At 37.3% G+C, this 22,584-nt stretch overlaps 3 protein-coding genes across 3 annotated transcripts; all 3 read left to right on the top strand.

The window, feature by feature from the left end:
- Positions 1–512: 512 nt before the first annotated feature.
- LOC148904774 (endothelin-converting enzyme 2-like) lies at positions 513–11,801 on the top strand. Its single transcript, XM_089024505.1, has 14 exons — positions 513–1,211; positions 2,786–2,842; positions 3,745–3,861; positions 3,935–4,015; positions 5,090–5,217; positions 6,447–6,675; positions 8,410–8,508; positions 8,774–8,877; positions 8,942–9,026; positions 9,253–9,342; positions 9,499–9,588; positions 9,688–9,720; positions 9,835–9,956; positions 11,472–11,801. The coding sequence occupies exons 1-14, from the start codon at positions 513–515 to the stop codon at positions 11,566–11,568; spliced, it is 2,031 nt and encodes a 676-aa protein (XP_088880631.1). The 3' UTR covers positions 11,569–11,801.
- Positions 11,802–12,883: 1,082 nt separating this feature from the next.
- On the top strand, positions 12,884–17,203 carry LOC148904773 (uncharacterized). The gene has a single exon (XM_089024504.1). The coding sequence runs from the start codon at positions 12,884–12,886 to the stop codon at positions 17,201–17,203; it is 4,320 nt and encodes a 1,439-aa protein (XP_088880630.1).
- A 3,800-nt stretch (positions 17,204–21,003) lies between these two features.
- LOC148904772 (uncharacterized protein F54H12.2-like) lies at positions 21,004–21,906 on the top strand. The gene has a single exon (XM_089024503.1). It carries the CDS (start codon positions 21,004–21,006, stop codon positions 21,904–21,906), a length of 903 nt encoding a protein of 300 aa, XP_088880629.1.
- The last annotated feature ends 678 nt before the right edge of the window (positions 21,907–22,584 follow it).

Here is a 22,584-nt window from a genome sequence, read left to right as displayed (position 1 = left end):
AAGTCTTAGGACATCGTATAGTTGTCCGTTTTGACGGAAGATGACAGGTGACGAAAAAAATGTAAAAAAATCGCATGCGAGAGATTCTCATTAAACGCTTTGAATCAAGTGGGATGCGTAGCGATTTTTATATTTGTAATGGTCACGCAATGAATGCAATCCTAGCAAAAATAATAGATAATATTTACAGTTAACTAAAAAACACAGAAACTTTTACATGAAAGAAAAATGTAGTCTTTAAAGTTTGGAAGGCAGGAGCAGGTAATTTCTACCAACGAAACAAAGCATGACAAGCATTGAATGAAATTTAAAAAAATAAAGTTCCGTGACAGGCGGCATGTTTGAACAGGTAGGATAGACGTTTGGTTTACCAATAAAGAAATTACGTAACATTTTTCAAACTTGTATTAAACAAAAACTGGATTGAACAGCCTTCAGTTTTGGTAACACTCTTCTATGAGAAGAGCAGCTAGTATCCTTACAGACAAGCAGCAAGAATCAGCGTAGTCGTGATGGGAAGAATGATGAATGCAGGCAGCGGTGTGAGACAAGAAAACAAGCGATGGTTGTTAATCCATGGTCCTCGTTTCTTAGCAGTCTTACTGGTGATATCCATGATCCACGTAGCAGCAAGTCAGAACAAGATGAGTTCTCTTGATCAAGATTTGATCAAGATTCGATCCCCAAGAAATGCGAAGACAATAGGCAAAACCAACACTCAAACCAGCAGGGTGTGTAGCTCCACTGAATGCATTGACGTAGCCAATCAAATCAAAAGTTCGATGAACCTGACTGTGAACCCTTGCGATGACTTTTATGAGTACGCTTGTGGGAGATGGCCAACAAACAATCCTTTACCGGCAGGCTACTCGTATTTTAATCAATATCGACTAATTGGATTGAAAACAGAGAAATATAAAAGAAGAAAAATACAAATGGGAAACATAAGAGTACAAGGAGCAAGCAATGAAGTACGGCAAATGCCACATGATATGTACCAATCCTGCATGAACATAGCGCCCATCGACAATCTTGGTGACGCACCTCTGAGAGAGCGTATTACGGAACTGGGAGGCTGGGAGTTGAGTGGAAACTGGGACGAGAATACGTGGGATTTTAATGAGACCCTTCTTTCTCTTCATAAAATATATAATGAGGGCCCTGTGTTTAAAGTGGCAATCGTAAAAGGCAGTAAAGACAAAACAATCTATGTAAGTAGCTCATTTAGTTGAACATTCAAGGTTTTCAAGGTTTCAAGGTTTTTTTATTTTCCAGAATGAGAATTTTATACTTTACATCACTATTTAAAAAAAATTAACTGGGAGGAGCAGAAGAAAACAACCCAAAAGGGTTAAGAGAATATTTCTGCACCTTGAAACTATATCATACTTTCAAATAAGAACTTACAAGGGGGAAAGTAGCAAACTAAAATAGAATCAATACGCATAAAAAGTTATATATAATAAAGTGAAGTTTGAACTAAATTAAAGTAGGAAATAAAGTTACATTGAAGCAAAACCTAAATAGAATCAAAATTCTAAAGCAACAGATGTTTTTTAAGCTTATTTTTAAAGACTTTATGTGTTGAACTGGTTTTTATATTATGTGGTAAATCATTCCAGCTTGTGACAGCTGCATACTTAACACCAAACTTCCCATAATTCAGGTTTACTGGAGGGACATATAGATTCTTATTTGATTTAGACCGCGTATTGTAATTGTGAATCAGATCTGTACCTTGAAAAAGGTTACCAAAAATATCTGGTAGATTGGAGTTTGAATGTTTGTAAGCTAGTTCACAGAGCTGAAATTTAGTTATTTCAAAAATATTTAGGATGTCAAGTTTTTTAAAAAGTGGTCTGCTGGGTGTTCTGAAGTTTGAAAACGTAATTACACGGAGAGCTCGTTTTTGTAGAATGTGAATGGGTTTAATCCTTGATTTGTAGTTACTACCCCAAATCAAGGTGCCATAAGAAAGATACGGATATATGAAACTATAATAAAGATTTATTAGAGCTTCAAGAGAAAGATAGTGTCTGCATTTATAGAGAATTCCAATTGATTTTGCAATTTTTCTTGACACAAAAGAAATTTGAGGACTCCATGTAAGGTTCTCATCCAAAAGTACACCTAAGAATTTAGTATGTGACGTTTTATCAATATTTTGACCTTTTTTAAGGGACAACTGACCTTGAACACCACCAGCCACGATATTTCTAAACATAAACCTTTTTACAAAAAACAAAATTCAAAACTTGCCTTGCATCAAGAAATTACTAAGAAGAAGAACTTCATTTGCACCCATTATTACAATTTTTTGTACTTATTTACATTATTTTATGTTTAAACAGATGCGATTGAGGGGTACCAACTTCCAAAATGACTGGAAAGTTAAAAAAAGCTTGGAAATTGATTTACGTATTGTTAATTAAATAATAATTACATTTCAGGACTAAAGGACTGGGTTGAAATTTTTAATAATAACAAAAATAGTAATAATAATAACAATAACAATAACAATAACAATAACAATAACAATAACAATAACAATAACAATAACAATAACAATAACAATAACAATAACAATAACAATAACGAATAACAATAATAATAATAATAATAATTAATAATAATAATAATGATAATAATAACAACAACAATAACAATAACAAAAACAAAAACAATGATATTAGTGATGATGATGATGATCATTGTTTTCAAATGGTTTTATTTGTGACCATCTAGTCTGACGATTGACTTTTACTTCATTGCTCTGATCCTATAGGTACATCAAGCTACACGATTCCTTAAAAAACAAGATTTTCTGAATCTAACATCAAAGGTACGCACTTATAAAATTAAAATAAAAAGGATATAACTATCGCGTTCTGATTCATTAGGTGCACAGCGTAAAACATGCATAAATACGATTGATTAACTGCTACAAATAATCACTTTTTTACGGTCTGCATCTTATTTGATATCTTGCATCTCATTAGATATATATATGGTTTCCTACGCTTCTCTCGTGTTCTCCCAACATCCCGCGTGTTTTGATCAGAGTATCAAACACGGAAAACTGTTTTTGATCTGTTAAATCAACTCATGACAGTCAGTGACAGAACTCATGAATATTAAGCAATTTGAATCAGCCAATCAGTGCACTGCAATCAGCACGTGAAGCTTTAATATTACATCACCCCCGCACTCCCCTGATTGGTAGTTTTCCTCATGAAGTATTAATGTTTTCATATATATATGTGCAAAATTGTGACCCTTCCGTACAAATATACAAGTATACAAAAAATATATTAAAAATCATAAGATATCCTCCCTGATATTTTTTTCAAGTTGTCTTACACTAGGGCTTTCTGAAGAAAATATTATTGGGGATATACTTTTGATACGCCTAATTCAAAAAACGTTGTCATCGCCAAAGGCGATAGGCGATAGGTCATTATGACATGGAAATGGTTTTGTTGAATACAAAGAACATCGAATCAGTCTCAGCACGAAGGCCCATGTTCTTGACGAGAAGTTAAGAAGAAGCACAAGTCATTCCAGCTATTCTTGGATCTTGGAATGACATATATCCTATCGCTTTCCGTCTATCGCCCATTGCCTTTTTGAATTAGGTATATACCTGTAAGTATACATAAAAAGGTCCAAGTTTACTGATGCATTTGGCCGTATATATATCGTTTTCTACAACTTAACGAAACCTATATTTCTATGTAATCTTAGAGAGTTTTGGCATACAAACAGCTGTTCATTGATGTCGTTCTTCTGTTGGGTGTTACTAAGAGCACCACTGACCAGAAAGCAGACGAGATCATTAGCTTTGAAGCTCAACTCGCGAACGTGAGTGAACTGAATTTTAAAAGTTTTAGCTAGCCGGAATTACTCTCGCATGTTAATGTTTTATGCTTCTTAGGTAACTTTAAGTGAAGCAGAATGGCGAAAATTTCAATCGTACACTAGATCTCTTGGACAACTTCAACAACTTGTGCCTGAGGTAAATAGACCTTATTCGTAGTGTGACAATGTTTTCCCAATAGACTAGTTTCGAATTCCAAATTACCGCTGTGTTCCTTGATTACAGACTCATTTGCACAGGGTTAGCCTCGTATCAGTGTTTAAATATTTACAAATACCAACAGAAAAGTAAAGAATGCACAACTTCAACAATACAAACACTTTGAAACTCGACGGACCTTGACATGAACACGTGAATATTCTGTACAAACTCGAGGCTAACCCTGTGCAAATGAGTCTGTAATCAAGAAACACAGCGGTAATTTGGAATTCGAAACGGGTCTATTCAGTGTGACAAACCTCCAGGAGATTTATTTTCTTTTGTCTTTACTTTTCGAAAAATTCATGAGTATCCCAAAGGATACGAAAAGAATAACGATGATATCCCGACGAGTTTCAAAACAATAGCTCTTCATTCCCCCAGAGGTTTGTCACGCTGAATTGGGAAAACATTGTCACACCAAAAATAAGGTCAATTAGGCTCAGTCTCCAATTCGCAATCACTTTTAATTTAATATACCCTAGGTGCCAGAGGCCGTGTGTAAATTTAATACGTCATATGTTTTGCAATTATTCAAAACCAGGACAATGATAGCGTTATTAATAAATGAAGATAATAAGCAGGAAAACGTATTGGTTTTCAAAAAAAGATTGTAAGATATTTTTGGGACTTACCACTCATTTTATGCTACGTACGGAGTTAACGAGACTCTGCTCGCAGGGTAGCTACGTACGTGATGATCGAGACAATCTTCGCAACAGGGAAATAGGGCAATACACTGCCGCCAATCAGAGAATATAAAGGTACCGACCAATTTATTTGATTGACGCAAGTGTATTGCCCAATTTCCCTGTCGCGACTTTTGTCTTCATCAGCGCGTAGCAACAAAAAGATCGCTAAATTAGATCGGTCAACACGCTCTTGTGCATTAGTGATACCCGCCCCAAGAAGAGCAGCAAACGCTCTGCTTATTTTTGCTTTTAGTACTAAAGTATCAGTTATTTGTTTGTGTCCTTAGAAGGTTCTTCATCATGTTTTGTATCTTCAACTTAGGTTAACTGGACTCTTCACTTAAATAAACTGTTTGAGCCATCTACGATCACTGAAAATGAACAAATTCTGTTGCCTTCGCTACCGTACCTAAAAAGTGCAATGAAAATCATAGAAAACACGCCAAAGAGGTGGGTTATAAACCATGTTCTTTGATAGTTACTGCAATTTTCACAAACTTGCAAACTCTGTGTCTGCGAGCTGCACGCTGAAATTTGGTTTTTCGCTGCCGTCAATCAAACCCAAACACTTGTTCCCTTACACTTGTTCACTTGTTCCTTTTTGACTCGGACAGTACTTATAAAATAAATGAATTAAATCATGGTAACCATGAAGTAATCTCTCTCCCTCTCTCTATATATATGTGTAATATATACAGTATGAGTGGCCGTATTGTCGTATCAGATACTGTATATGACTTATCAAACGTCCAGGTTAGTTCCTTTGTGTTTCACTAAAATTTTCAAAATTAAAGTGAGTTTGGCCAAGAAAATCCAACTTAAAGTTTATGCAAATGAACACAGTTTTGTATCAGATTTACAACACTCTTCACAGTCGTGATTTCTGTTGTGTTTTCCTCATGAATTATTCATGAGTTTGATAAATATATATATATATATATATGTTTACTAAAAATACACAGGTGATTATAGAAAATCTCGCGCGCTGATTGGTCGAGAAACTCACACTATCACACGATAATCACCTCGAGCGATAATCCAAAATGGCGGACAGCCGCTTTAAAGCTGTCACCGGAAAAAAATGTATTTTACCTTCTGGTTTTTTTTCTTCTTTTTTTGAAAGTATCACCTGTGTTTTATACTAAAACAATTATTTGCTTCAGCCTCGGTAAACATCGGGGAATATTTACCTCGCCGCTCGAAGACTCGCGTCTCGGTAAATATTCCTCGATATTCACTTCACCTTCGGCGAATAATTGTTAAATACTAACTGATAAAGACACGTTTTGAAAACCTTTAATAAATTACCTAAATGAAAAGCATGCATAAACAATGCATTGTTTACAAATATTAAGTCTGGTAAAATAGAGGAAAAATAATTGTAAGAACTGATCGTTTACAAAATGCCTATTTTTTGAGAGAATATCCTCACGACGTTTGATTTTTTTTTTGCTTTTGTTTGTTTGAAATCATTATGAAGAATCTGATATTTCCAATTTAGATGAGAGTAAATATAGATGCTTTGATATTAGATAGAAATTTCTTTCTTAATCATTTTGTCATTTATCACCCGCATGAAATTATGGCGCTTCCCCTAAATTCTGCGGATCTTCAATTTTATGAAGTAAACAGCACCATAATAACAGTTTATTTCTACTCGTTTTCATTCTGATATCTAGGATACTGGCAAACCATATGGTATGGCGCGTGATACAGAGTGAGATAGGGAGGCTTTCTAAGCCTTTCAGGGACGCACTGACAAGGTACAATCACGCAACATGGGGTACTACATCTGAAAGAGTGCGTTGGAAAAAGTGCATTGACTCAACTTTTCAATCTTTTGAAGACGTAATAACAGCTGCATATGTCAATGAAAATAAGGCACAACTTGCAAAGAAAATAAGCTTGGTAAGTGTCCGTAATTCTAGCAGATTATGTGCAACAGTGTTGTAACCAGAAGGCATCAGATAAGAGACTAAGCTGGCTGTAAGATCTCCAACGCACGTGATTGCAAACTAATCTAGGCCCCGTCCACACGTATCCGGAAATTTTTGTATCCGCAAATTATTTTTTGCGGATACGAAAATGTTTGCGTCCACACGCAGCGCATTCGAATCGCTTTCACCGTCCACACGTATCCGTTTTCGTAAAATTTGCGGATACGGACACAAAAATTTGCGCACACGTGTGTGTAGGAGGTTTATTTCAAAACAATGTTTACGTTCGATCGATTGGATTTACACACAAATCAGAGTAAAATCCTAGGAAAAAAAGACATTAGTTAAACACGTATAACACCACGAACAAGCAAGGCACATTTAGCTTACAAACAATGCGATTAGAAGACAAAAACAAGATGAAAATGAAGAGAGAACAAACACTTACCAAACGATGAACGACTCACAATAAAGCACATGGCAGACAACACGGCGCGCGGGGTTAATCGGTTAGGGAACACACGGACACTGGATATACGGAACGACGGATACACGGAACTAACTCAATACTGTTGAGAATGCCTCAACAGTGTGGACGCAACCCATATCCGTAAAAAATATTTGTGGATACAAAAATTTCCGGATACGTGTGGACGGGGCCCTAGTCGATCTATCAGTTTTCACGACTATTCATTATTTATGAATATTCAAAACGATTTCGTAAATTTTCTGCGCAACTGTCGATCTGTAGCACACACAAAAAAAGGTTTTAGATGTTAAGCTTGCTACTCTCCTCAGGAGTTGCTCTTTCAAGTGCTACCTGAATCGGTGACATAAATATTATACTTAGGTAGGGTTTTACGTTTACTTTGATTAAAACGTTTGTTGAAGATCATTAGCTTGAGTATGAAAAATTTGGTTGAAGATTTTTTCAAGGACAAAACTAACCCCTGACAGAATTCCTAAGTGTGGATGTGGGGGGATGTGGTCCAGAACGAAAGACACACGAAAAATGACTGTTTTGCATTTTGGTCGAGATTTTTTCACTGGTTTTCATTAGGAGGGATATTATCTTGATCTGGAATAACAAAAAGAATTGAAATGTTTTATGTTTCCCGATGACTCGCCTTCGCGGAGCACTGTACTAAATTGGTAAACCCATCGAGCTGATTGTTTATGGCTTGATTATAGCTACGTAACGTACGTCCGTGCACACCATATGCACATGGTTGCATAACTTGCCAGAACAACATAAATAAACATTGTTAACTGTTTAAACAAGATTAATGTTCAAGAATTCATGTGCTTTTTGGTGAACGATCCTATTGATGGTTTTCAACCATTCCCAAGAGAATTAAATAACAAAAGACAAGGCGGCCATGTTGTAGGATATAACAAAAGAATTCATTGACAATTCTTTTTTTAAGTTCCTACAACATGGCCGACGTGAAAACCATCAATATTTTTAGCACCCTAGTAATAGTCTTCTCCGATTGGCAATTTAATAAATTAATTTCTCTCAATAATAGCTGTCTATTCTGACAATATTCTCAGCGTTGATTCTACGTGTGGTATTGCTATTGAAACGACACCAAAAAATTTCATAGTTTGAATGCAGCTTCTTGGAGTTATAAAGGTTTTTCCATGTCAATGCTAATCACGCTTTTAGGCAGTACTTTATATCTTATGTATTTTATGTACAAAGGCAAGAGAATTTGTGAATGAAGATGTTCAAGCTTTTAAAGACAATGTTAACTCGCTGACCTGGTTAGATGATGCAACTAAAAATGAAGTATATCAAAAGGTAGGTCGGTAATGTAAAGACCAGCTTATAGTCAAAACACCTCAAGAGCTTTATGTTAGTGTCGAAGTTGGAGTAGAGAAAGCTCACTCCATATATGGTATGGGAGGTTTGGGCATCTAGGATCTAAGTTTCTGCCTTTAATCACTGTTTGCAAAATAAGCTTTCAAAAAAAAACTACTCTTTGAAATAAAATTAGCAACACTTAATTAAACGTAAAATGTATCTTTTATAAAATATTTATATCAATTGACACATATTTTTATAGGAATGTCGAGATATCAAGAACTTTTCGTCTCTGAGGGCTATTATTTCTGGGCTCCAGTCTGCCTCAATACATAGGCTAAAAAAATCTTGGATGCAAGTCCCAAGGTAACAGATATAACTAACTAGAGCAACATGGAATGTCACTAACCACTTTTGCTTATAATTTTAGGGAAAAACAGCTTTTATTTTCTGAGCTCTCGTCGATTTTTTCAGAGGAAAAGAATCAAAAAATGAGCAGAGAGCTTTTGATGAAGGTATGGAAATGATCAATAGAAGTCGATAATTATAAAATTCTACAAAAATACTGGGTCCAACATCCTTTGTTGTTGGACATGAAACAGGAACGTCCCCCTGCAAGAATACGTGTGCTAATAACAATGCTCATTTAATAAGTGATTCGGGAGGCTTGTTATCATACATTCAGCTATGTCAATTCTAGCATGCTGTGTGGTCGAACCAGGTTTTTTATTATGGTTGCAGGAAGGGACAGCTAAAAGACCAGAATCAGAAACGTCTGGAATAAAAAGACCGAACAGCCTGAAGAAACGACGATCGCGGTTTCTAAACTCAGTAAGGCGGCAATATTATATTATCATGATAGGAGCATATTATCATGTCAATACTTTTTTCTGTTTTCCTCTTCCTTCCTTCCTTCCTTCCTTTTCTCTTTGTTTTTTCCCCATCTTTGTTTTGTGCAGTGACTATTGTTCGCTCTTCCTTTTATAGGACTCCGTTATGCAAGGAACAGTACCGTATCTAGGAACATTTTTAACAGATCTGACAATGATTGACACATTATATCCAGATTACACAGAGGTATAATTGACTGTTTTATAACTATGGTCGCCGTGTGTTCTGTGAAGATGTGGAAATATCTTTCATTGTTGCTGAATGGATTTGTTGTTTTTTTTATAGGATGGATTGATTAATTTTGAGAAAAGACGAAAGGTGAGTGACAAAATCAAGCTGTGCATACTTGACATATATTCAGGGAATTGTTTGAGCTCATGCTAGATGACTCATGCTAGATGACTTTACTTTTATTATTGTATTTCCCTGCAGGAATTCGAAGTCATTGCACAGATCAAACTTCTGCAAGAAGCCGCAAAAAATTACAACATTGTACCTAATGGAAATTTCAGGCATACGTTTGACTCACTCATGACGTTTTCTGAAGCAGAAAGGTAATTTTTTCAAAACAAAAATGAGTTGGGAAAGCCAACCCAACCCAATTTACTCCACTCTACTCCACCTACCCCCCTCCCTACCCACCTCACTCCATTCCAGTCTACTCCTCACCACACCCCTACCCACCTCACTCCATTCCAGTCTACTCTACTCCACACCACACCTACCCATCCCACATCACATCACACCACATCACACCACACCACACCACACCACACCACACCACACCACACCACACCACACCACACCACACCACACCACACCACACCACACCACACCACACCACACCACACCACACCACACCACACCACTACTATACCCACAGCTTTGGACCCACCCCCCTCCCCTATCACTTTCGTGGTGAATTTTTAATTTCTGTATAAATTATCGAAAAGGTTAATTTATTCATATTTCTTGTAACACAATGTGTAACTGACATCAGTTTGGACACTTTTTTAATTTCCTTTCCTTCAAGTTTACATTTCTAAATTACCATGACTCTAATAGTTTTTGTACCACGATTCACATTTTTCCCACGAATTCGAAGCACGAAGAAAACGAAATTAATCTGAATCATGTGAGGAAACCTAAGAAATGTTGCGCGTACAATGTGTTTTTCCGCATTCGCCCTTTTTTTATTAATCATCTTACATTCCATATGAAGTATCCTTCAGTTTTTGTTTTTCATTACGCAAACTCTCTCACACACACACACACAAACCTATCACTAAGTGTCACTTTTTTTTAAATTTCTTCTTACTGAGGTTTACATTTCTAAGTTACCATGACTCTAATAGTTTTTGTATCACGATACACATTTTCCCACGAATTAGTAGCACGAAGAAAACGAAATTAATCTGAAACATGTGAGGAAACCTAAGAAATGTTGTGCGTACAAGGTGTTTTTGCGCATTCACCCTTTCCATATGAAGTATCCTTCAGCTTTTGTTTTTCATTACGCAAACTCGCTCTCTCACACACACATACAAACCTATCACTAAGTGTCACTTTTTTTTTCAATTTCTTCGTACTGAGGTTTACATTTCTAAGTTACGATGACGCCAATAGTTTTTGTTTTAAGAAACCCATACGCCTTACCCTTAACTTCTTTTTTTACAATGAAATTAGAAGAAAGAAAAAAAAGTGTGAAAATCTAAAAAACCGGCATTACATGTGTAATAGGGCTTTTTTTTTTTTTGCGCATTCCATTCCATTTTCTAATTACGTGCCTTTACAGAGTAAGAGACGTACATAGTTTACTTTTTGAGTTGCTACATACACAAATATAGTTTTTTGTTTTTGTTTTTGTTTTCGTATCCAACACAACGTCAGTTATACACTTAATATTGTATGCGCAATTCTGTTCATTACGATTTCTAGGTAAAAACAAGCGCACAATTCTATTGAAAAGAATAGTAAGAAGTACGATTTTCCTCACCCCTCATCCTTCATTACACCCTACTACCCATATCCTTAGGTAATTACCCTTTTTTTTCGTTGCATTCTTATAGGTACCGCTGTTTTGCTCTCTTGTGTGTTGTGCGTCATTGCGTGGGTATGTTGACTCTAGTGTGCTTGGTTTTTTTCTTCCGATACTCACATATCTAAGTAACGTTTTTTATTCCCTAAGGTTTGGGGTTTTTTCTTCATCTATGTAAGCACATTTTTTCCTTCTTGATTCCCTGAGAGACTGTATGAAAAGTACCAACATGTTTTGAGCACTTTTTTTTTCGTATCACAGTGAATTTTCCAACAGCTAGAGTGACATTTTTTTATTAATCCAATCAATGTGTTTGATTTTTTTTTACAATAGGATCAACATTCTTTCGTTGGTATGTTAACAACAGCGATTCAATACTTCAATTCACCCCCCCCCCCCCCCCCCCCCAACACACACACACCATCCTTCCACATGGTTTCAGGATCATGTTACATTTACCGCACCCATCAAGAACACGTGACTTCAATCTTATAAGTACGCGTACTCACTTTCATTGCCCTCACTCCAACGATTTTCACTCCATCTAGTGTTCACGAATTTTTAAAGCTTCTATCTTTACTTATTCATCAACATGGTGTCTTTGGAAAACTACAAATGTTTTTGCCCTGAGTCCTCTGGCTTGGAATTGTTTACAAGCAGGAAAGGAGAGCAATATATAAAATGTAAAAAAGCTGGTTGTGGATTTTTCACACCTGCACGAGACATGAACGACTACCTCACAAACATAGAAGAAAAGCTACTCGATGAACACAAAATATTACAGATAGTAATATGCGATCATCTCATGCCTGCTACCCTTTGGATCTCGAAGAGTCAAAAGAATCCAGGGAAGCCGTTTTTCAAGTGTGGAGAAAGGGAGAACTGTAGCTTTTTCCAATGGGGCGATCAATCTCCAAGTTTTGCTACATTGCAAAACCTAGAGAAGAGGAAGGCGAAGTGGTCCGTTGCTACTGCAGATAAGGCCACCATGACTGATGATGATGTTGAAGTACTTGAGCCACCAAGACCTAAGAAAACCAAAGTCAGTTTGAATAAGGAATATGTGAAGAAGAAGAAGATGAATCACGACAACGAACCATCACAAAAAATGAACAAATGAACTGCATCTCTAAACTTTCTTATTGATAAGTTTGTAAATTGCATGATTTGTTTACGACTTTGATTTTTTTCAATAAAAAATTTTGTAAGTTCAAACATGTTCTGTATGTATTTTTATTATGAGGATGATAAATTCGAGAAAGATTTGAGCCAATAGATAATACGTTTGAGACGTGGGTAAAGAATGAAATGTGGGAGGGGGATAATGACTCATGAATAATAAGAAAGTGTTTGATGTTTCGCAATTGCTAACACATGACTCGAGTGCTTCGAACCAAGTATAGATTTGTGGCTACACCTTGCTACTACTCACATACGACTAAGATGGGGAAGACTAAACACAGTAATAAGAAACGTCCCATCGATCCTATCACATTAAGAAAAACACAGAAAAAGACTGCAAAATTGTTGAAAAGAACAAATCGAGAGTTAGAAAGGACGAATCCTGATCTCCAGAAGGTCATCCGTCTCCAAAAGAAGACAGCAAAACTGTTAAGCTACGTCGCTGATGGAATCGGTTCCGCAGAACGTTTCCATCCCTCACGCTCCTCTGATGAACACGAAGAAAGACAAACGTATCAAGACTTGCATAATGCTTCATCTCCCGAAGATCAAGTCACTGCCCAAGAAAATAATCAAACGAACAATCTGTCTTACGAACTAAAACTAGTTTTGGAAAAACACGTTAAGAAATATGGTGCCCATGCATGTGCGTATTCCTCTAAGGTCAGTAGTGTAACAAACTCAGATAACCTTTTAAAAGATTGCATGAATGCCTTAGATAACTTGTTTGAAGAAGCAATTTCTGAAGTCAAAACAAAATGTAAGCTCGATGATCCAGTTAGAGATCGAATGCGCGTCATGGTCACTTCATCAGGATTTAAGAAACCTTTGAGCACGCGTCTCGTTAGTCTCAAAGAACAATCCCCTTCTTTGATACTTTCGGAAATTGCAAAAGTGTTGCAGTCGGACGAGGGGTTGAGATTGGATGAGAGTTTTACGATTGACATTGTTGCTCTTAAATCACCAACGGGCCGGGGTAAATCTTACAAGGTACTTAACTATCGGAAACACACAAAATTGAAAAAAAGCATAATAACGATTCGTAACAAAGATCATCTTTGTGCAGCTCGTGCCATAGTAACTGGTAAAGCAATGGCTCTCGATGATCATAGAGTGCGTCGGATAAAACAGGGGCGTCCAATTCAGAGGAGGTTAGCTGTAGAACTACACGAGAAAGCAGGAGTACCACTTGCACAATGTGGACTCGAAGAAATTCAAAAATTTCAACAAATCATGCCCGACTTTCAAATAAAGGTTATCAGTTTTCCTTCGAATAATTCTATTATTTTTGAGGGTAAAGAGAGCGACAAGCAAATCGTATTGTATTTTAACGATGGTCATTTCGATCTTATTAACCCAAAGAAACTTCCAGCTTTTTTCGGTAAGCGTTTTTACTGTAAAACCTGTAACAAATATTATACTGATGTGCGAGCACACCCATGTAACGATCCCTGCCGTGTCTGCGAGCGTAAAATTTGTGATAAGTCTTCAAGTATTATAGAATGTAAAGATTGTAATAAGCTTTGTCGTTCTCAAAAGTGCTTCGATGTACACAAAAAAGACAGCACTAAGAATGGAAAGAAATATCGATCAAAGTGTGCGAAGAGTTTCCGTTGCAAAAAATGTAATGCGACAGTTGCATCAGAACGAAAATTCCAACATCGTTGTGGTGAAATCCGGTGTTTTGTGTGTAAGGAGATGGTTTTAACGAGTCACAAATGTTTTATGCAGAGACAAGACCCAAAACAACCGTCTGAGAGACTCTTATTTTTTGATTTCGAAACAGACCAGTCGAGTAATGAGCACGTTGTCAACTTTGCAGTTTCTCAAAATTTCCAAGGCGAAACTTTTGTTTTCGAAGGTTATGATGCACTGGACGGATTTTGTAATTTTCTTTTCGAGGAGAATCACAAAGATTACACAGCTATAGCTCATAATGCAAAGTCCTTTGATAGCATCTTCATACTACGATGGTTATTACAGAATCGACCTACAGCTGATTTAAGTATAATTCGTAACGGACAAAAGATCATGCAACTCCTTGTTCGTGATTACAACATCAGGATCATAGATTCTATCAATTGGTTCGGTATGGGGTTAGATAAGCTAGCTAAGACCTTTGGGTTGGACACGAGTGAGTTTTCCAAGGGTACCTTTCCTCATCTTTTCAATAGAGCTGAGAATTTTGAGTATGTAGGACCCATTCCCAACTTAAAATATTATGCACCGGATACCTTACTCCCTGAGAAGCGTGCGAGACTTATTGATTGGCATAATTCGATGCGTGAAAGTGGTTACGTTTTCGATTTCAAACAAGAAATCTTGAAGTACTGTGAACAAGATGTCAATATTCTGAGAGAAAGTTGCCTTCGTTTTCGTTCCATTTTCCTTGAGGAAACTGAAACGGATCCTTTTCAATATGTCACCATTGCCGCCACCGTCATGGGTGTTTATAGGCATAAGTTCTTAAAACCAAACACGATTGCGATAGTACCAAAACATCTTTATCGAGGAATCAATAAGATGTATTCCAAAGATTCGATTCAATGGTTAGAATTCGTAGCATATGTTACCAACACTGAAATTATCCATGCAGAAAACTCAGGCGAACATGTTATTCATGACGAGGAACAAGGAAAAAAATACTTTGTTGATGGATATGATCCCGTCAGTAAGATTGTATACGAATATTATGGGTGTGTTTACCATTCACACAACAAATGTTGTGATCCTACTTCTCCTAATCCGTTTCGATCCAATGTGACCAATCTAGATATCTATGAACAAACGTTGAAAAGAGAACAGCGTCTCCGTCAATTAGGGTACGAAGTTCGCTTTATTTGGGAGTGTGACTTTAAGACATTAATAAGTCATTCCCATGCCTTTCGAAATTTCATAAGTACACACGAGCTCGTAGGTCACCTTTATCCTAAAGACTCATTTTTCGGTGGTCGTACTAACGGATTCAAATTATTTTATTCGTGTGCTCCGGGTGAAAGAATTCGATATGCGGATGTTACTTCACTTTATCCATTTGTTATGAAGACGAAAAAATTTCCGAGATCTCATCCGATCCTTCTTACCAAAGACTTTCAAAACATCGAATCCTACTTTGGTCTTGTCAAGTGTAAAGTACTAGCTCCTGAAGGACTGTTTTTTCCAGTTTTGCCTGTTAGGATAGACGGAAAGCTATATTTTCCCTTGTGTAAGGAATGTGCCATTGCTCATTTAAACAAGTGTTCGCATTCGAGAGAAGAAAGGAGTTTTTGGGGAACTTGGGCAACTCCAGAGATAAACAAGGCTATCGAGAAAGGATACCAAATCCTTGAGATAAAGGAAATTTGGCATTTTCCTGAATCCTCTTCTGAATTGTTCGCTGACTATGTGAATAGTTTTTTAAGGAGCAAACAAGAAAGCTCCAATTTTCCCTCTTGGGCTACGACGCAAGACGATAAAGATCGTTATATACAAAGTTACTTTGAGCACGAGGGCATACATTTAAGACCAGAGAAAATTCAAACTAACCATGGTTTAAGAGCAATTTCTAAATTATGCCTTAATTCTCTTTGGGGTAGGTTTGGGATGAACACAGATCGTGTACAATCGGAATTAATACACGATCCAAAAAGGTTTTACGATATCCTGAATGCTAGTGACCATGAAGTTCATGACATGCATTTAATTAATGATGAAGTTGTAGAATTAGTCTTTCAGAAAAAGAAAGAATACGAACGTGAAAGTCCAGTAACGAATATTTTTTTAGCAATTTTTACCACATGCTGGGCCAGATTAGAGTTGTACGAACTACTAGATAGATACAAAGAACGAATACTTTATTGCGATACAGATTCGATTATCCTAGTTGAACGACATGGTGACCCCGGCATTGAGCTCAGCGACTATCTTGGTGGTCTGACTGACGAGATAGCAAAAGACCACGGGCCAGAACATTTTATACAAGAATTCATTTGCTGTGGCCCTAAGAATTATGCTTATAAAGTATCAGATGGAACATGCGTAGTCAAGGTGAAAGGATTTTATTTGAATTATGAAAACGCTAGAGAACTCAATATGGACAGTATGAGAACCATGGTGCAGAACATGAACCTAAAAACTGTCATCACTATAGTGAACGAAAATAAAATCACGCGTGAACCGATCACGCGAAGAATCGTAAATAAGAGAGAGGAGAAAAAGTACCAGCTCGTTTACGACAAGAGGATTATCATGAACAATGGTGAATATTCATTACCGTTTGGTTACAATTGGACTCCTCGTGACGATAGCTTCCCCGTCAACAGAGGTCAAATCACGCATGACGGCCTTGATTTCTCTGACGTAAAATTGTACTCTGAACACTACACTGTGCCCGAGAATACTCTAGGGGAACTATTTCCTTACAACAATGGAGAGGAGGATAAAGAGGATGAGAATGATGTTGATATTGATTTGATGGTCACATCCGAGTCAGAAGAAAGCGAAGATGAACTTACCCATGAAGACATAGATTTCATTGCAGATGATGACAATCAACACTTCGAGGATCCTTCCTTTTACAGAGCACTACAAAATGAAATGTAAACTTTATGAACATGATATTCCCTCTTATGGATATGTTATTCATTAATATTCAATCAGTTTTCTTTAGCATTAGTCGTAGTTTATTCGTAGCAGTTGCTCGAATTTAGAGTTTTACAACATATGACGATTATTCATAGCTTGATAAGTTTGATTACAATCAACATTTTACAATCCGAGTGATAAGATGGTTTAAGTCAAGATCATATTACTTTACATCATTTGAATAAGGTTTAGCATGAGTAATAGCTCCTAGTAATTTGGTAGAAATGCCTAGTAATTTGAAATCGAGAGATTTTCTCAACACAACGATATTGACAGATTGCTAATGTCGTGCAACATATTGTTACCAAAACCTTATCACAACATATAACTATATTCATAGGTTGATAGGTTTGATTGCTAAATTTTTCAAATGATAATCATGATAGTTTGAATCAAGTACATATTACTCAACATGATGTGAATAAACGTTTAGTATAAATTATTGTTATTTAGTAGTAATTCATATTAATTTTAAATCAAGAGATTTTCTTAACACAACGTTGACAGTTTCCTAAAATATCCTTCAACATCAGCTTCAACGAAAATAATAAATGTTGTTGTTGTTTCAATCAGAGTGTGATTTTGGTATTCCATATATGATAAAGCATTTTGTGTTGATGGTTCTGGTGAACTCGCATCGGTTAGATTTGCCAGTGCAATAATTACGCAAGTTTTAATCACGATGATACTAGGAGACATGCATACGCAATGCTTGCAGGTTAATGGATTATTTCGAAGATCCATGAACATTATTGAGGGAAGGTCATGTTTACGTTGTGTTCACAAAGCTGATGTTGTTCCGACTTAGAGACAACGATCGGTACTTGACGGCATCGGGTACAGAAAATCTCGGGACAGAATTAAGTTTCATCTTAGAGCAATTAATATAGGATATTTCAGGTACGAAAATACACTTCGGAGTTGTGGTAGCAATGACAAAGCAGTAAGTGACAAGGAGTAATTGTTGAGAACCCATGTTTGCTAGCTGACTCAGAACCCCATGCGATTTTCCCACTCCTCACACTCAAACAATAGATGTAGTAAGTTTCATAAGCACAGATTTTCACACATACCTTAATTTTGATCACCTCTTGTTCATAAATCCTCTTGTTCATAAATTCATGCATTGATAAAAACACTTCTCTGCTCCGGACGTTAAGAGTTTGAGCGCTAGCATTCTCCATGATATATTGTGTTTACTCAAGGATCAAAAAGTAAACCGCCAAGTACACTGTCTTCGAATAAATTACTTTTTGAACGGTCTCCTAGCAACGCAAAACTACAAAACTTACCATCCGGTGTGCATCAGTCTTCATTTCCTTGCGAGCATTGCGAAGAAATGGGGTGTTTTTCTTCATTGCCCTCTATTAAAGTGAGACATTTTCTAAAACAAATCAGATGCGTTGTTGGGTGCTGTCGAAGTACTATTGTCATTACTTCTGTGGATGGCGAAAAGAACGCTTCGAAACTTCCTAAAAAAACTGTATTACGATCCAAAATATCCAGCAAGTTTCACAGGCCCCGAAAACTTTTATCGTGCTGTCAAGGAAGAAAGCAAAGGCAAAATCTCAAGGAAGCATGTGTATGACTGGTTAAATTCACAAGACACTTACACTTTACACAGACGAACCCGGAAAAAGTTTAAGAGAAATCGAATCATTGTGGGGCGAGTCGATGAACAGTGGCAAGCTGACCTTATTGATATTCAGAAAATTAAAATATATAATGGTGGGAACAGATACATATTAGTTGCCATTGATGTCCTATCGAAATTTGCATGGGGGGAACCTCTGAAGGCGAAGACAGGCGAATGTATCATTCAAGGGTTTGAAAAAATATTCAAGAAAGGAAGGAAGCCAGAAAAACTACAGACTGACCATGGAAAAGAATTCTTAAACAAACGCTTTCAGAACTTCTTAGAAAAAAATGACATTCACTTTTTTACTACCGGTAACGAGACGAAAAGTGCTATCGCGGAGCGCGTGATCGAAACTGTGAAAGCAAAATTGTACAAGTATTTCACTCATAAGAATATTTTAAAGTACACTGATGTCTTGCAGGACATTTTTCATAGCTACAACAACACTTATCACACTTCCATTAAGACTAAGCCCAGTCTGGTCTCTCAAGAGAACGAAGATCATATCTGGCACATTCTCTATGATAAGGATCTCATTGATGGTCCAATTAAGTTTAAGTTTCATGTCGGTGATAAGGTTCGGCTTTCTAAACTGAAAGGAACCTTTGAAAAAGGGTACACTACCACATTTACGAAAGAAATTTTTGTCATTTCAAAGCGTATCGCGAGAAATCCCCCCGTTTACAAAATCAAAGATTTAAACGGGGAAGAAATCGAAGGTACTGTGTATGGTAATGAACTTCAACTTGTAAAAGATCAATAAAATTATTTGTGTTTCAAACTTGTTGTCATTTTTCTTTACATCGCTAACATGGATGAACCTCAGTTTTTCTTGCTCTTGCCCTCTAATGCTTCCCTTGATCTCTATAGCGATAATACTTTGACTAGCTATACCGTTCATCTTCCAGAACCTATCATCTTGGAAGGTGATTACGAAGTTGGTTTACAAAGTATCATTTGGCCAAGAACGTTCTACAATATTACAGAAAGTTCGCAGCGTTTATATTACCAATTACCAACAGGGATAGCAGACACCGTAATTCTTTCCAAGGGATATTATGAAACAATAACTAGCCTAATTGATCATATCAACAATCAACTACAAGCAGATGTAAAAGATAATATTCACTTGAAATTCGAACCTCGGTCAGAAAAAGTATTCGTGACCCTTAAAAACAGATATAAGTTGTTGCTATCAAGCAATTTATCCCAAATCCTGGGTTTCGGGAATGAAGAAAATTTAATCTCTCATTCTCAATACGGTGATTTTGTTGGAGATCTCAGCGGAGGCATGCAGTGTTTGTACGTCTATTCTGATATCGTGAGCTATCAAATCGTGGGAGATACGAAAGCAAGGTTGCTGAAAGTCCTTCCTGTAGAAGGAAAGTATGGAGACACCATTTACAAATCCTTCGATGTTCCAACTTACTACCCGGTTGGAACTAAAGAATTCCAAGACATCAAGATCGATATAAGGGATGGATCAGGTCGCAAGATTCAGTTTCAGAGAGGACGCGTAGTCGTGAACTTGCATTTTAGGAAAAGGCAACTATCATACCTTGTATAACAAGAAGAAAATGAATCGGAAACACATTTCACCCCCTGAACTCTACAAAAATTACTATTTGAACCAAGCACAACAAAAAGGGCGCGGTGGATCCTTTTTCGCGGGAAAGCTTTTTCAACGCGGATATGGTCAACGAGGAGGAGGTATTGGAAATTTTTTCGGAAGCCTGTTTCGAAAAGCTTTACCTTTCTTAGCAAGCGCATCCAAACAGGCTGGAAAGGTTGCGCTAAAAACTGGTGCCAATGTCCTAACGGATGCAGCTGCGGGTCAGCGCTTTCAAGACTCTCTCCGAAATCGATTGAAAGAATCGGGAATGGAATTAAAACGTGACGTCACAACACAAGTAAAAAATGCAATAAATGGCCAAACTGGTACCGGTAAAAAGCGGAAGCAAGGTCATCAAGAAAGGAGTCGAGTCCCACCGAAAAAGCGGAAACAAACGAAAGCCAAACCGAAACGCATAAAACGCAAGACCAAGTCAAAGAGTCTCACAACTTCGAAAGCTACTAAGCCGAGAACATTTCAAGATATCTTTGGATAAGTCACCACAACATGGCCTTGATTCATCCTCGCTCACAAGAATGCATGGTGGAAGAACTCGATTTATTTTCTGTCAGTCCAACTCAAAATAGTGTAGTGAAAAAGACAGATATCGAATATCAACCCATTTCAGCCCTTAGTAGTTCTTCACCTGTTGAATTTAACATCCCTGGTACTGAAGACTATGTTCATCTCCCCTACACTCAACTCTACGTGTCCGCTCGCATCAAACATAAAGATGGTACTGATCTTGATGCGGACGAAAAAATAGGACCCGTGAACAACCTTCTGCACAGTCTTTGGCGGCAGGTAGATGTCTATTTTGGTTCGACACTGGTATCAAGTTCAACCAACACTTACAGTCCCGAAAGCTATAGTAAGACCCTCCTAAACTTTGGAATGGGTGCTAAAAAGTCTCAACTACAAGCTGCCATGTGGTATGGAGATACGTCTGGTGCATTCGAAGATGCTAGGGTTGGCGCTACAGGAAAAAATGCAGGTTTCAAAAGTCGAAATGCACTCGTCAAGGAGTCCACCGAGTTTGAGTTGATTGGACCTCTGTACTGTGACGTATTCATGATTCAAAAGTATCTCTTGAGCTACGTAGACCTAAAGATCAAACTCGTTCCAAATGAACCTGAGTATTTCCTGATGTCTGCAGAAGCAGGAAAAGAATATAAGATAAGTTTTACTTCCATCAAACTCAAGGTCAGAAAAGTCAAGATTGCTAACCATGTAATCATGGCTCACGAATCAGCTTTGAGTAAAGCTCCTGCTGTTTACGGCGTCCCAAGAACCATGTGCAAGTCCTTTACCGTACCAGGAACAACACCCTCCCTCGTGAAAGATAATGTGTTTAAACGGACAAATCCCCAAGCGACTCATTGTATTCATGAACAAGTCTGCCGCTACTAACGGAAGTTTACACAACAAATCCCTTCAACATGGATTTATTTTCCATATCGTCCATTGGCGTATATGTTGATGGTGAACAAACTCCATCTAAACCGCTGAAATTGATTTTGACAGGGAGTGACAAAAAGTACCTAGAAAGTTTCCAGACGTTGTTCACAGGGACGGGGAAGTACCATGATGATTCAGGGAACCATATCACCCGTGATGATTACCACAAAGGATACGGATTTTTCGTATTCGATCTACGACCTGATGGATGTGATGCGTCCGAATACTTAGGCCTCAAACAAAGAGGCAATCTCTCACTAGAGATCATCTTCAGTCAGGCTTTGGCAGAAGCTATAAATTTGTTTTGCATTGGGGAATTCGATAACATTGTCGAGATCTGTCCAAAATCGAGATCGAAACGTCCCGTACGATCACCATCATGAACTCTTCACAGTTAACACAATCATGAACAGATCCCCAAAGTGCAATAAGTTTTCTGTGGAGTGGTATCCTCTGACACACTACCTTATTACATGAACACTTTCCCTGTGGACTTATCGTCAATACTGACCCTCAAGAAGAAAAAGGATCACACTGGTTGGCAATGTACTTTCCATCTAAAGAAAGGGAGATTTCGACTCCTACCGAAATCCACCAGACTTTTATCGTGAAAATTTTTGAAACTTTTTT

Source organism: Actinia tenebrosa, unplaced genomic scaffold, assembly GCF_029948245.1.
Source record: "Actinia tenebrosa isolate PJP-AT-01 unplaced genomic scaffold, QUT_ActTen_1.0 PGA_scaffold9__36_contigs__length_13948895, whole genome shotgun sequence".
Taxonomy (NCBI): Eukaryota; Metazoa; Cnidaria; class Anthozoa; order Actiniaria; family Actiniidae; genus Actinia; species Actinia tenebrosa.
This window is presented reverse-complemented; position numbering and strand designations above follow the sequence as displayed.

Bases quoted from the DNA above. Each gene is read 5' to 3' on its own strand.
- LOC148904774 (XM_089024505.1), top strand. From the start codon at position 513: ATGGGAAGAATGATGAATGCAGGCAGCGGTGTGAGACAAGAAAACAAG. The intron at 5,218-6,446 runs GTGGGTTATAAA...TCTGATATCTAG, and splicing joins ATAGAAAACACGCCAAAGAG to GATACTGGCAAACCATATGG. The intron at 9,343-9,498 runs GTAAGGCGGCAA...TTCCTTTTATAG, and splicing joins GATCGCGGTTTCTAAACTCA to GACTCCGTTATGCAAGGAAC.
- LOC148904773 (XM_089024504.1), top strand. From the start codon at position 12,884: ATGGGGAAGACTAAACACAGTAATAAGAAACGTCCCATCGATCCTATC.
- LOC148904772 (XM_089024503.1), top strand. From the start codon at position 21,004: ATGGCCTTGATTCATCCTCGCTCACAAGAATGCATGGTGGAAGAACTC.